Source organism: Piliocolobus tephrosceles, chromosome 3 (genome assembly GCF_002776525.5).
Source record: "Piliocolobus tephrosceles isolate RC106 chromosome 3, ASM277652v3, whole genome shotgun sequence".
Classification (NCBI taxonomy): Eukaryota; Metazoa; Chordata; class Mammalia; order Primates; family Cercopithecidae; genus Piliocolobus; species Piliocolobus tephrosceles.
In genome coordinates, this window is record NC_045436.1 from 4,390,669 (window position 1) to 4,404,251 (window position 13,583).

General features: G+C 39.2%; 1 protein-coding gene across 1 annotated transcript in view; it reads left to right on the forward strand.

Annotated features, from left to right (window-relative positions):
- The window catches only part of UFSP2 (UFM1 specific peptidase 2), a 26,927-nt gene continuing 13,344 nt past the window's right edge, over positions 1-13,583 (forward strand). Inside the window, exons 1-7 of the mRNA XM_023220992.3 lie at positions 1-134; positions 3,421-3,499; positions 7,494-7,677; positions 7,759-7,825; positions 10,747-10,904; positions 11,270-11,462; positions 12,744-12,890. Coding sequence (XP_023076760.2) covers positions 132-134; positions 3,421-3,499; positions 7,494-7,677; positions 7,759-7,825; positions 10,747-10,904; positions 11,270-11,462; positions 12,744-12,890 — 831 coding nt within the window. The 5' untranslated portion in view covers positions 1-131. The remainder of the gene's footprint in view (positions 135-3,420; positions 3,500-7,493; positions 7,678-7,758; positions 7,826-10,746; positions 10,905-11,269; positions 11,463-12,743; positions 12,891-13,583) is intronic.

A 13,583-nucleotide genomic window follows, 5' to 3' on the forward strand; every position in this document is an offset into this window, starting at 1 on the left:
CCGAGCATGTCGGGAGTTGTAGTTGGTCCGCCCGGGCCCCGCCCCTCGACCGTGCGGTGACGCCACTTCAGGGCCGTCCTCCGGAACCTTTGGGCAGGCGTCCTCGTCCCTGTCACCGCCACGTCGCGGACATGGTGAGTATCTCTGCTAGTCACCGATCCCTGTGTTTTTCCCTGGACTTTGGCAGCCGCCACGAGCAGGGCTCCTGAAAGGAGCTGGTCCTGCCGGGGCCCAAGATGGCAGCTGCAAGCTCCGTGGGCTGGGCGGCCCTCCGGTTCGCCTGTCTCCGCGCTGGGCCGGAGGGAAAGTGTCCCATACAAGTGTGCACCCCGCCTCGGCCACTTTGGACACGCACCCCTTGCTGCTCCTCTTTGTGAAAGCATTTTGAGAGACTTTTCGGCGTTTTTGAAGCCTTGCACGAAGGGCTTAACCTGGGAAAGACAGGCGCAACTTTCTTCTATATTATATTCCCCTAGTTTCCGTGGTGTTTCCCTCCCCTGGTTTCCCTCCTGTCTCATTGCTCAGCAGGGTTCTCCAATCCCTATCCTAAATGTTGGTGCTCTTCAGGGATGCTTTACACGCTATGCGTTCTCCTAAAATTTTATCTCTAAGTTAGACCTTTCTTCTGAGCTCCACACCCACAAATCTGCTAACCGTGCCTCCATTTGGATAGCTCATATGTATTTCTAACTCAGCAAGTTCCAAACTGAGCATTTCCACCTCTCCACAGCCCACACCTGCTCTTCCTCCAGGAACCCACAACTCTCTAAATGGCACCACCATACATCCTGTTGTGCCTGCCCAAAATCTGGAAATCATCATTGACATCTCCCTCTTCTCAACTCCCGGACGTGCAATCAATGATCAAGTCCTGTAGATTCTAGTTCTAAACGTCTGTCTATTGTCACTGTCTCCACTCTTACCATCCTTGGCCTTGAGATCTAACCATCTGGGGTATTCACCTACGTGGTCTTTTAACCAGATCTTCACTCATCGATGCCCCTGCCTGGAATGGGCTCTTGCACCTTCACTCCCCCTTCAGATCTCAGCTTCAGTATTATTTCTTCAGAGAGTATCTCAGCTAAATCGGAAGTCTAGGAAGACTAGTGCTTTAATGAAGGATGTCTTACGGAATCTTCATAACAACCCTGGGAAGTTGTGTAGTTTTTCAGTTTTACAGAAGAGAAACAGACTTAAGTGACGAGTTAAATTGTGTAAAATTATACAGTCAGTAGCAGAGTTAAAATGTGCTCTTTCCTGTCTTTTATCTTCAGTATCTTTAAATATTTTTTATTTAAATGGGTACATACTAGTTTGTATGGTAGTATTCTTTATTTAACTGACTTCTTATTAATAGCTATTTAAGTGGTTTCCGTTTATTTTTCTGTGATGAACAACAGTAGAATAAATGGACAACATTGAAGCTGAATTTGTCCCGAACTTCCTTGATTGTTTCCTTAGAATAAATTCCCAGAAGTAGAATTGGGACAAAGGGTATATGATCTTTCAGCAGATTACAATTTTAGAATAAACAAAAACACTTTTAGAAATGTGACAAAGGATTTGTAAAATGAGAAAAATTGTGTTGGTACCTATTTAATACTGTTCTGAGGATTGGAGTGAGTATGTATGTTTGGCATAGTGCCTTTTACATGTTTTTTTTTATTTTATTTTTTGGAGGCAAGATCTTGCTCTGTTGCTCAGGCTGGAGTGCAGTGGTGTGATCATGGCTCACTGCAGCATTGACCTCCCAGGCCCAAGCAGTCCTCCCACCTCAACCTCCGGAGTAGCTGGGACTACAGGTGCAGGCCACCACACTCAGCTAAATTTTTTTTTTTTTTTTTTTTTTTAGAGATGGGGGCCTTCCTATGTTGCCCAGTCTGGTCTGTAACTCCTGGGCTCAAAGTGATCCTCCTCCCTCCGCCTCCCAAAGTGTTGGGATTACAGGCGTGAGCCACTGCACCCTACCTGCTTTTTACATTTGAAGAGCTCAGTAAATGTTAGTACTCATTCATTTATTTCAAAATAGGGGTCTTAGTGTGTACTGTGGTTCTTCAGTCTGTTTGAGAGATGTTTTGAGAATCTGATGAAATTTTGAAACCTCTTCCCAAAAGAAATCTCCCCGTCTCTTTGCTCCCTTCCCGTCTCTCTCTGTCGTGTGTGTGTATATATGTAGATATGTATGAATATGTGTATCTGTGTGTATATATGTACATACACAATGATACATGTCAGTTGTCATATATCATCAACCAACTGAAACTCAGCATATGGATCCAAGTTAAGAACTGATCTGCTCCATTTTGCACGTGCTCTTTTCCCTTTATAAGTTGTAAGCATTGTCCTGTGCCTTTTAATTTTCAGCAAAAACATGGTTTTCTTATGGCTATATGATATTCAGTTTTTTAAAACCAATCTCCTGTTGTTGGCAGTTAATATCCGTATACCTGAATCTTTGTGTGGTTTTCAGATTTTTCTGAGACTAAGTCTAAGATTCTAAATGCATATCGCTAGATCAAGCCTATGAATATAAACCTTTGATTCTTCCTGCTGTATTCTCTGAAGAATTCCACCAGTCGATATCCCACCCTCAGTATTAGTTTCCTCTCATTGTCTTGACTCCCTGGTATTCTCATATTAGGTTCAGTGCCTTGTCACATTCTTAAACTAGTTCTTTACCGTTGATGTTTTATTGTCATTGTTAAATCTGTCAAGATTATAATTTAGAAAGATGGTCTTAAAGCAGTAGTTCTCAACTGTTCACATTAGAATCCCTGGCATGGGGGCATAGGGTACTTTCAAATATCCCTGTGCCAGCTGGGTGCGCTAGCTCACGCCTGCAATCCCAGCACTTTGGGCGGCCGAGACGGGCAGATCACTTGAGACCAGGAGTTGAAGACCAACCTGGCCAATATTCTGAGATCCTGTCTTTACTAAAAATACAAAAGTAGCCAGGCGTGGTAGTGCATGCCTGTAATCTCAGCTACACGGGAGTCTGAGGCAGGAGAATCTCTTAAACCCAGGTGGCGGAGTTTGCAGTGAGCTGAGATTGTGCCACTGCACTCCAGCCTGGGTGACAGAGTGACACCCTGTCTCAAAAAAAAAAAAAGAAAAAAAAAAATCCTTGTGCCTAGGCCTACCCCTTAGACCAATTAATCAGAATCTCTGGGAGTACAGCCCAGGTATCAGTATTTCAAGCTCCCCGGGTGATTTCAGTACAGAACAAAGGTTGAGAACCCCTGATTTAAAATTTTGGAGTTGCTTTTGTTTTCATTTTTTCCATGAATTAACTCATGAAATAATTTGAAGAATCAAGATTAATTGATGTCTTAACACTAAACTCAATTAGATTCTAATTTATGTGAAAATGAGTTTGTTTTGTTTTACAAGGGAGTTTGTCTTTATATCTATTTGTTCTAGGTGATTTCAGAAAGTATGGATATACTCTTCAGAATAAGAGGAGGCCTTGATTTAGCTTTTCAGCTAGCTACTCCCAATGGTAGGTCTTCTGAAAAATTCTTTTTTATTAGAAAATTGATAGTGAAATTTACTGATATTATCTCCATTTTGCAAATGAAGCTGAGTGAGAGATAGGATGAACTGAGATTATATTGTTAGTAAGTACATTAAATGGGACTTACACTTAGACACTGTGTTCCAGCACACCCACCAGCCCATGGTGCACCTCTGTGCAGATTAGAAAAAGATGTTCCCTTTCTTAAGAAACTTTACTCCCCTCTTCATTAATTGTCACACATGAGCATATTGTAAATGTGCATCAAGAATGGTACATTACAGACTTGCAGTTGTATATATAATCCTGAGTCTCCAGAACCTACTGTCTTAAATACTACATTATATGGGGGTGAGTACAAGAACTCTATGGGAGAAAAATCAACAGGGTTTATATGAAGCAAATTCTAGGATGTCTTCCTGTTGGTGACTTGAACGACAGTCACAAACTGAGATAAAGAACATCAGGAGGGGCCGGGCGCGGTGGCTCAAGCCTGTAATCCCAGCACTTTGGGAGGCCGAGACGGGTGGATCACGAGGTCAGGAGATCGAGACCATCCTGGCCTACAGGGTGAAACCCCGTCTCTACCAAAAAATACAAAAAAAACTAGCCGGGCGAGGTGCCGGGAGCCTGTAGTCCCAGCTACTCGGGAGGCTGAGGCAGGAGAATGGTGTAAACCCGGGAGGCGGAGCTTGCAGTGAGCTGAGAACCGGCCACTGCACTCCAGCCTGGGCGACAGAGCGTGACTCCGTCGCAAAAAAAAAAAAAAGAACATCAGGAGGAATGGGATGAGCTGTGTTTGAGATTTTGTTTCATTTGATGCCAGTGGGAGGTCAAGTACAGATTCCCAACAGGCATTTGGCTGAGTCAGAAATTTAGAAGAGTGTGGTCGGAGTTGGAGCTAGAGAATGTCATGTCTCCGAAGGATGATAGTTAACACCGTCATAATAAATGGAATCACTCATGGAAAGTACAATTGGTGGTGCCAGAAGCCACGAGCACTTCAGAAAGATAAGGAGTGAAAAGTACTATATTAGTCTGTTTTGCATCACTCTAAAGGAATGCCTGTGACTGGGTAATTTATAAAGAAGAGATTTATTTGGCTCACAGTTCTGCAGACTGTACAAAAAGCATAGTGCCAGTATCTGCTTCTGGTGAGGCTCAGGAAACTTTCAATCATGGTAGAAGGCAAAGGAGGGGGCAGTGTATCACATGGCAAAAGAAGGAGCAAAAGAGAGGGGAGGAGGTGCCAGGCTGTTTTAAAGAACCAGCTCTTTTGTGAACTGATAAGAGTGAGAACTCACTCTTACTACTGTGAGGATGGCACCAAGCCATTCGTGAGGGACCATGATTCAAACGCCTCCCACCAGGCGTCACTTCCAACACTGGGGATCCCATTTCAACATGAAATTTGGAGGGGACAGGCACCTAAAGCGATGAGATACCAGCAGTCCTTGAAGGAGATTGCAGCTGGCCATCCTTTCCTAGCCCCGTGGAAGGGAGAGGGTGCAGAATATTCTTTTCCACCCATCCCTTCAACCAATATATTGTTCTCAGTTTTGGTCCACATTTGCATCCCTACCACCAGACTATATTAAACTACATTTCTGGGACAGAGACCCAGGCATCAGTAAGCTTTCTAGGTAATTCGAATGTGCCATTAATATGAGAACCATTTTATAAGGACTAAATCACTCATTTTCAGGCCTATGTTTGTTAGTTTTTTACTAAAATGTTACTTTATGGATAAAATCTTACGTTTCACAACTTGATGTAAACTGAAAACATACTTTACTATAATCTTATTCCAAAGTAAAATTAATCCATTAATCAGTCGATAATCCAATAATCAAATGTAAACAAGGACTACAGATACTTTTTACCTAGTAATTAATATATTTGAACTTGTCTTCTGACTTATGGTATTCCTCCTCCATAATCGAACTCTGTCAACACTCAACAAAGGGACTCTCATTAATGAAAATATAGAGAATGGACATGCTTAACTTTAAAGGCTTCACAGTTTTTTTTAGGTAACTTTACCAAATAGTCCTTTAGGGATAAACAGAAGCTAATTTAAAATTATATTTGTCTTTTGTAGTGCAACTGAAAATCTTTAAATTCTGCTTTCTGAAACATATCAAGATATTTTAATATCTGATTGGTTACGAATAATCTCTTCTCTATGATAGCCCCAAAGTATTTATTTATCAAGATACCAGTGTGGACATTATTTATTTATTTATTTTTTAAATACTTTTTGAGCAGAATCAGGTCATTGAATAAGTATTTCACTACAAGGTTAAATAGGCTTAGGATTTAGGAATGTAAGGCTAAGGCGAGTATTTAAAGATTGTCCCCTTTGATTGTATCTTCTTATATTGTTTTGACTTTGGAAACATAAAAATGTTTCCAAATTGAATATGTCGAGTATTCAAAAATATTGAAATACTCGAATTTTTTGAACATTCAAACATTTTTTAAAAAGTCCATTGAAACGAAATCCTTGAAAACAAAAACAAACTAAAGCAAATATCATGTTGGTGACATAACCATACAGAGGAAGAAAAACCAACTGTGACTTAAGAACACAGAACTTCGATTATATAGGCGTAGTGGGATATAGTCCAAGGAGAAAAAGAACTAAGACATTTAAATTTCACTCAATAGTTTTATTGCTATAAGTAGTACATTATTTTAATAGTAATTAGAATCTTATACATTACTGATGGGAATATAAAAAGGTGCGGCTGCTGAAAACAGCTTGGCCATTCCTGAAAGTGTTAAACAGAGAGTTGCCGTGTGACTCAGAAATTCTACTCTGGGTGATCACCCAAGATAATTGAAAACACATCCACACAGAAACTGAACTTATGCACAAATGTTCATGGCAGCATATACATGATAGTCAAATAGTGGAAACAAATGTACATCAGTTTATGAATGAATAACAAAATTGGTGTATCCACACAATGGAATATTATCCTGCCATAAAAAGGAATGAAATACTGATTCATGCTACAATACAGGTGAAACATTATGCCGAGTGAAAGAAGCCAGACACAAAAAGTCACATAGTGTATGATTCCACTTATGTGAAATGTCCAGAATAGGCAAATCCATAAAGAAAAAAGTAGGTTAATAATAATTGTCACGGGTAGTATGCTGAAATTCTTTGCATTTTGCAAAGAAGCTGAGAGATAAAAACTAAGATCATATAGTTAGTAAGTGGATTGAACGGGATTTAAAGTTGGATATTGTGTTCCAGCATCTCCACCAGCCCATGGAGTACCATGTGCAAATTAGAAAAGATGTAGGAGGGCTGGGCGCGGTGGCTCACACCTGTAATCCCAGCACTTTGGGAGGCCGGGGCAGGTGGATCATGAGGTCGGGGGATCGAGACCATCCTGGCTAACACGATGAAACCCCGTCTCTACTAAAAATACAAAAATTAGCCGGGTGTGGTGGCGGGCACCTGTAGACCCAGCTACTTGGGAGGCTGAGACAGGAGAAAGGCGTGAACCCGGGAGGTGGAGCTTGCAGTGAGCCCAGTTTGCGCCACTGCACTCCAGCCTGGGTGACAGAGTGAGACTCTGTCTCAAAAAAAAAAGAAAAGAAAAAAAAAAAGACGTAGGAGGTAAATCAGAAAATTTTCAACTTGAGAAAAGTGGGGGGAATGAGAAATGACTGCTGGTAAGTACAGGGTTTCTTTTTGGAGTGATGAAAATGTTCTAGAATTAGTGATGATTATAAAACCTTATGAATATACTAAAAGCCCTAAATTGCTTTAAAAGAATGAATTTTATGGTCTGTGAATTTTGTCTCAAGTTTTTAAAAAGATAGGCAAAAAATTTTTAAATAATTATTGAATATGGGGAATGGGTATTGAGAGTTTTACTATGCTCTACTTTTGTGTATGTTTGGAACCATTCATGTTGAAAAATTTGTTTTTCTTAACTTCTATTTATATTTAATTTAGAAATTTTTCTCAAGAAGGCACTGAAACATGTGTTGAGTGACCTGTCAACCAAGCTTTCTTCAAACGCCCTTGTGTTCAGAATTTGCCACAGTTCAGTGTATATATGGCCTAGCAGTGACATAAACACCATTCCTGGAGAACTGACTGATGCTTCTGCTTGTAAGAACATACTGCGCTTTATTCAGTGAGTACGTTTGAAGATTTCTAGAAATGTTTTCAAAACATCATTTCATATTATAAATGTCTTTGTGTATTAAAAATTTAGATTTGAGCCGGAAGAAGATATAAAACGAAAATTCATGAGAAAGAAGGACAAAAAGTTATCAGACATGGTAAGCAAACCATCTGTCTTCTCTACTGATAAAAATGTTAAATCTTTGAATTTGGAACTGAGTGCAGCCTTAGAAATAATTTAATCTAACCCTCTTATCATAGGTCAGAATATTGATGTCCAAAAAGATTAAATGACTTGCCAAAAGTTATATTTGTCTTACGTATCTCAGCTTTTGTCTCATTATAATACATAATCTCAAAAGGGTTGTTATTGTAATGCCTTCTCTGCTCCCACGAAAATAAAACAGCCTGAATACATTTATAAATTATTTAAATTAAATCGAGGCATTCTGAATCATGACAGAGCAACACACTGTGCCACATAAAATAAATAGTAAATGGTTTATTTTTCTTCACACTACTCTTGGTTCTGTTGCGTGTGTGTGTGTGTGTGTGTGTGTGTGTGTGTGTGTGTTTTCAGATGGAATTTCACTCTTGTTGCCCAGGCTCGAGTCCCATGGCACAATCTCGGCTCACTGCAACCTGCGCCTCCCAGGTTCAAGCGATTCTCCTGCCTCAGCCTTCTGAGTATCTGGGACTACAGGTGCCCGCCACCATGCCTGGCTAATTTTTGTATTTTTAGTAGAGACAGGATTTCACCATGTTGGACGGGCTGGTCTCAAACTCCTGACCTCAGGTGATCCACCTGCCTCGGGCTCCCAAAGTGCTGGAATTACAGGCATGAGCCACTGCACCTGGCTGGTTCTGTTGATTTTTGAACCAATATTACTGAGTACATGCCATGTGCCACAAACTTTAACAGATGTTGAAGATAAAAAATGGAGATGCTTCTTCAAGGCACGAAGTTGTAAAAAGTTAATATGACTACAGTGTTTCCAGGCTAGTAGAGGGAGAATGGGTGGACATAAGGCTGGAGAGGTAGGCACAGGCCTCTTTAGAAGAGGCCTAACTAGCTATGGAAATACAGCAAAGGGATTGGATACAAGAGATATTTAGGGACACCATGGGTTCTGCTTGGAAACTAACTGGCAAGATCAGTTTCTTGCGTGGGTAAAGATGGAAGGTGAGGAGGACATGAAGTTGGTTTGGGCCATGTTTAAGACCTCAGTAAGATGTACAGATGAGCTGTTAGATTTACAGATGTGGAATGCACAAAATAATTACAGGCTGGATGCAATGATTTGAAAATTACCAGTAGTTGGAGCTTGACATTTTGAGAGGTACAGGTGAGTTCTTTTTTTTTTGAGACAGAGTCTTGCTCTGTTGCCCAGGCTGGAGTGCAGTGGCCAGATCTCCGCTCACTGCAAGCTCCGCTTCCCGGGTTCACGCAATTTTCCTGCCTCAGCCTCCCGAGTAGCTGGGACTACAGGCACCCGCCACCACGCCCAGCTAGTTTTTTGTATTTTTTAGTAGAGACAGGGTTTCACCGTGTTAGCCAGGATAGTCTCGATCTCCTGACCTCGTGATCCACCCGTCTCGGCCTCCCAAAGTGCTAGGATTACAGGCTTGAGCCACCGTGCCCGGCCGGGGTGAGTTCTTTTTAAGACTGTTCCTCCTTTTGGATTTGTTTTATACTTCCTTGCTGTTAGAGTTGGGTCATGCATTATTGGCAAGGATACCACAGAAGCAATGTTGTGACCTCAGCACATCATATGAAAGAGAAACAGTTATCAGTCTGTCCCTATTATTGGTGAGGTTAACTTCACTTACTTAAGATGGCATCCACCAGTTTTCTCCGTGGTAAAGGTACTGTTTTTTTCCCTTATAATTTAGTATCTTGTGGGAAAAAACTTTGATACTACATATGTATTTTACTTTAGTCCTCATCAGATTTTTACCCATCACTTTTAGCATCCATTGATAATTTTTGCCAGGATCCAATATTAACCTGGTGATTACAAAGTGGTGATTTTTCTAAATCTATCATTTCCTTCTGTATTATCTGCCATGGATTCTTATTTTATGCAGTAGTTTATAATCTGGTACTATCATTAGTTATTTTGATGCTCACATTTTCCAAGATTTGGCCAATAGAAGCTTCTTCAAGCTGGCTCCAGTGCCTTTCTAACATTGTAATTTTGGGCACTTCCTACTTTTTTCCATCAGATGTTCCAGGTGCAACATGTGCTTTCCCTGTTCTAGCTGGGGAATCAGTCATTTTTCCACGGGCACAAACTTTTAGACATTTATACTGTCCACACACACACACACACACACAACACATTCATTTTTATCTGTGTAAATCACATTGATACCTCCAGTTCCACTTCAACCCTGAAGTGCTTGACCTTTTCCCAGTGAGAAGTCTGTCTCCCAGGATCCTCAGTATTTTGCAAAATTTGTTTAATGTAAATTTCAGAATTGTTCCATACCCCTGTAAAAATCAAACCTACAAAGTAGAATTCAGTATTCGTTTATAGTTATTTATGTGTTAGACCGGGGTATATAGTTATATGTTTAAAAGTTCCTTTGGTGTGTGGTTATTTTATGTTCATTTGATTTTTTAAAAATTTTAAATCAATATAAAAGTGGAGAGAATCATGTAATGAACCCCAGTGAACCTATGCGTGACTTTAATGTTTATCAACACATGGCTGGTCTGATTTCATCTTTACTTCTTAATCCCTCTCCCCACATTATTTTGAAGCAGAAAGTAATTTCTTTTTAAAATAATACTTGTGCTTTTAATCTTTTTACTGTAGTGCCGCTTTATACACTATCCTTTAAAAGTCCTTTTCCTGGCTGGTCTGGGGGTAGTGGGTTATCTCACTTGATCATTCACAGCCAATTACAGATTGAGCTCCTTGTTCTCTACTCTTTCCCCCTTTTCACTACTGTACTTGACTAGTCTTAAATTTTTTTTCTTAATAAAAATACATTTTTGAAAAGTCTTTTTACTTACTCTTTATATTTAGTGTTTAATGTACTACAAGTTGACTATTCCTGTTTATCTATATAGCATCAAATAGTAAATATAGATCTTATGCTGGAAATGTCAACCTCCCTGGCAGCTGTAACGCCCATCATTGAAAGGGAAAGCGGAGGACACCATTATGTTAATATGACTTTACCGGTCGACGCAGTTATATCTGTTGCTCCAGAAGAAACATGGGGAAAGTAAGTATTTTTGTAGTACCACTGCCACATTTAAATCAGGGCCCTTCCCCAAACCCATGTTTCTGTATCCTGTAGGCATACCTAAGGTGTGATTTTCTCCTCGTTTATTATTAACCTAAGAGCCATCTATTGATTAAATGGTTATTTGGAGGAAGTAGGGTGGGTAGCATGCTAAAACCTGGAGGATTTCCCTTTATCCACAAGAGCAAATACACAGTTTCTTTTATAATGCATAATTCAGACTTCCTTTAGCAAACCTGGTCCAATCAAGTTTTTTACTATATTAAGAATATATTAGTTCTGTACTTTTCTTTATTGTAGCCACTATAACTTTTGTTAATACCCTTATATGTTTTCCCCCACAGAGTTCGTAAACTCCTAGTTGATGCAATTCATAATCAACTAACTGACATGGAAAAATGTATTTTGAAATATATGAAAGGAACGTCTATTGTGGTCCCTGAACCACTGCACTTTTTATTACCAGGGAAAAAAAATCTTGTAACAATTTCCTATCCTTCAGGAATACCAGATGGCCAGCTGCAGGCCTATAGGAAGGTAAAACCGGTTCATTTATTCTTAGAAAAAAACAATAATGACTATCATTCGTTTTGTATTTAATTATATATTATTTCCACTAAATGGAAGGTATTTTGTGATTTAACTTAAAAGTGTGGAAGTTAGACTGTTCATTTTACACATTATTTAATTTCTGTTCTCATGAAACTTTAAGTAGTATTAGTGAAAAAGTCTTATGTTGAACCTGTATGTAACATTTTAATTTTAAATGCTCGGTGTGGTTCATATATTCTGTGAAATTTTAATATTTTTCCCTAATGAAATATAGAAATAAAAGGTACTTACACACCTAAAGTAGCTGGTGTAAACAAATTTCTGTAACTTCCAGGTTTGTGAAAGAGACAAGATTACAATTAGGGAAGGAAAATGATAACTTATGCTAATTCAGAATAGGGTTTATGGTAATACTCCACAAGTAAGGTTATTTGGGCTTTATTAGAGGAATTTTGGAGAAAATATTACCAGTATTCAGAGTAATGAGGTTTACTGGCAAAATGACTGGTTGTGAAGTACATCTTTTTGGTATGTGGACTTGCTTAGAACCCATCAAATTAGACCATGGAGCATCTTCCTAATTTCTGTCCTTTGGGAGAGATGTAATACCCTGACTCTCTGTATGTGGCGGCAGCTACAGGAGCTGATATTTTCAAACCGCTAGAGCACAAGATATGATAAAGGACATGTCAAAATTTTAAAGTAGCTATTACATGTTTTTATACAGTTGGGAAGATATCACATTTTAAACATGTATGTGTATTTATTTTCCTGCCATATTGGTTGGTTTTAGACCACTAACTTCTACTGTGTAGCTTAATCACTACCACTTAAAATATAAAATATTTGTAAAGCACTCTAGACACGATTTTTCAAAATACTTTGATATAATTATTGTTAATTATAATTTACTCATTTACAAGGCTATTTCAAAGCCAGTCTTTAGCCTGGATGTATTTTAACAGACTGTGTTATAATAATTATTTAAAAATTATCTCAGTTCTCTTACTCTAACAATTTATACTCATTTTTCTCTGTTCCCTTCCAGTTTCCACCCAGATACAGATGAAAACGAAAATAAATCTTACTTGGTTTTAGTTCAGTTCTCACTATCTTTGATGTTACTGAATTAAACCATAAGTGTTTGCAAACTTTTATAACCCATATATAATTTTCTGTGTTTTATAACATCTTTAGTTTATTTATTGACTAGGAATCTAAATCACCAACATTTTTTCTTTTTCCGTTGATTCTGATTTATTTTAGGAGTTACATGATCTCTTCAATCTGCCTTATGACAGACCCTATTTCAAAAGGTCTAATGCTTATCACTTTCCAGATGAACCATACAAAGATGGTTACATTAGAAATCCACATACTTATCTTAATCCACCTAACATGGAGACTGGTATGGTGAGTTTAACTAATTATGGGAGTCACTTGATCAGTAATGTTATTAGTTGTTTTTTGTTGGTACCTGGTAGAAGACTTGATTCATGATATATTCATTCCTAAAACATGATTTATCACCCATCTCTGTTAACAGGCATTGCTTAAGATAGCAGTAATTACAAATGGTCTAGAAAAGTTAGTAATAGGTAGTATATACCACATTTATCTTACCAAAATTCTCTTATTTCTTTAAAGGCTTGTCCCATTTTTTCATTCTGAATACCTGAGAAATCATGCTAATTAAGGGCATAGTCTACCCAAACCACACAGTAGGATAAGTCTTTTTTTTTTGAGACGGAGTCTCACTCTGTCACTCAGGTTGTAGTGCAGTGGTGTGATCTCAGCTCACTGCAACCTCCGCCTCTCGGATTCAAGCCATTCTCCTGCCTCAGCCTCCTGAGTAGCTGGGGTTACAGGTACCCGCCACCACATCTGGCTAATTTTTGTATTTTTAGTAGAGACAGGGTTTCACCATGTTGGCCAGGTTGGTCTTGAACTCCTGACCTCAAGTGATTCGCCATGTAGGCCTTCCAAAGTGCTGGGATTACAGGTGTGAGCCACCGTGCCCAGCCACTGTAGGATAAGTCTAATGAGGAACTAGACTTATTTTCTGTGTAACATATACCCAGTTGCCAGGAATAGATCCTCACTAAA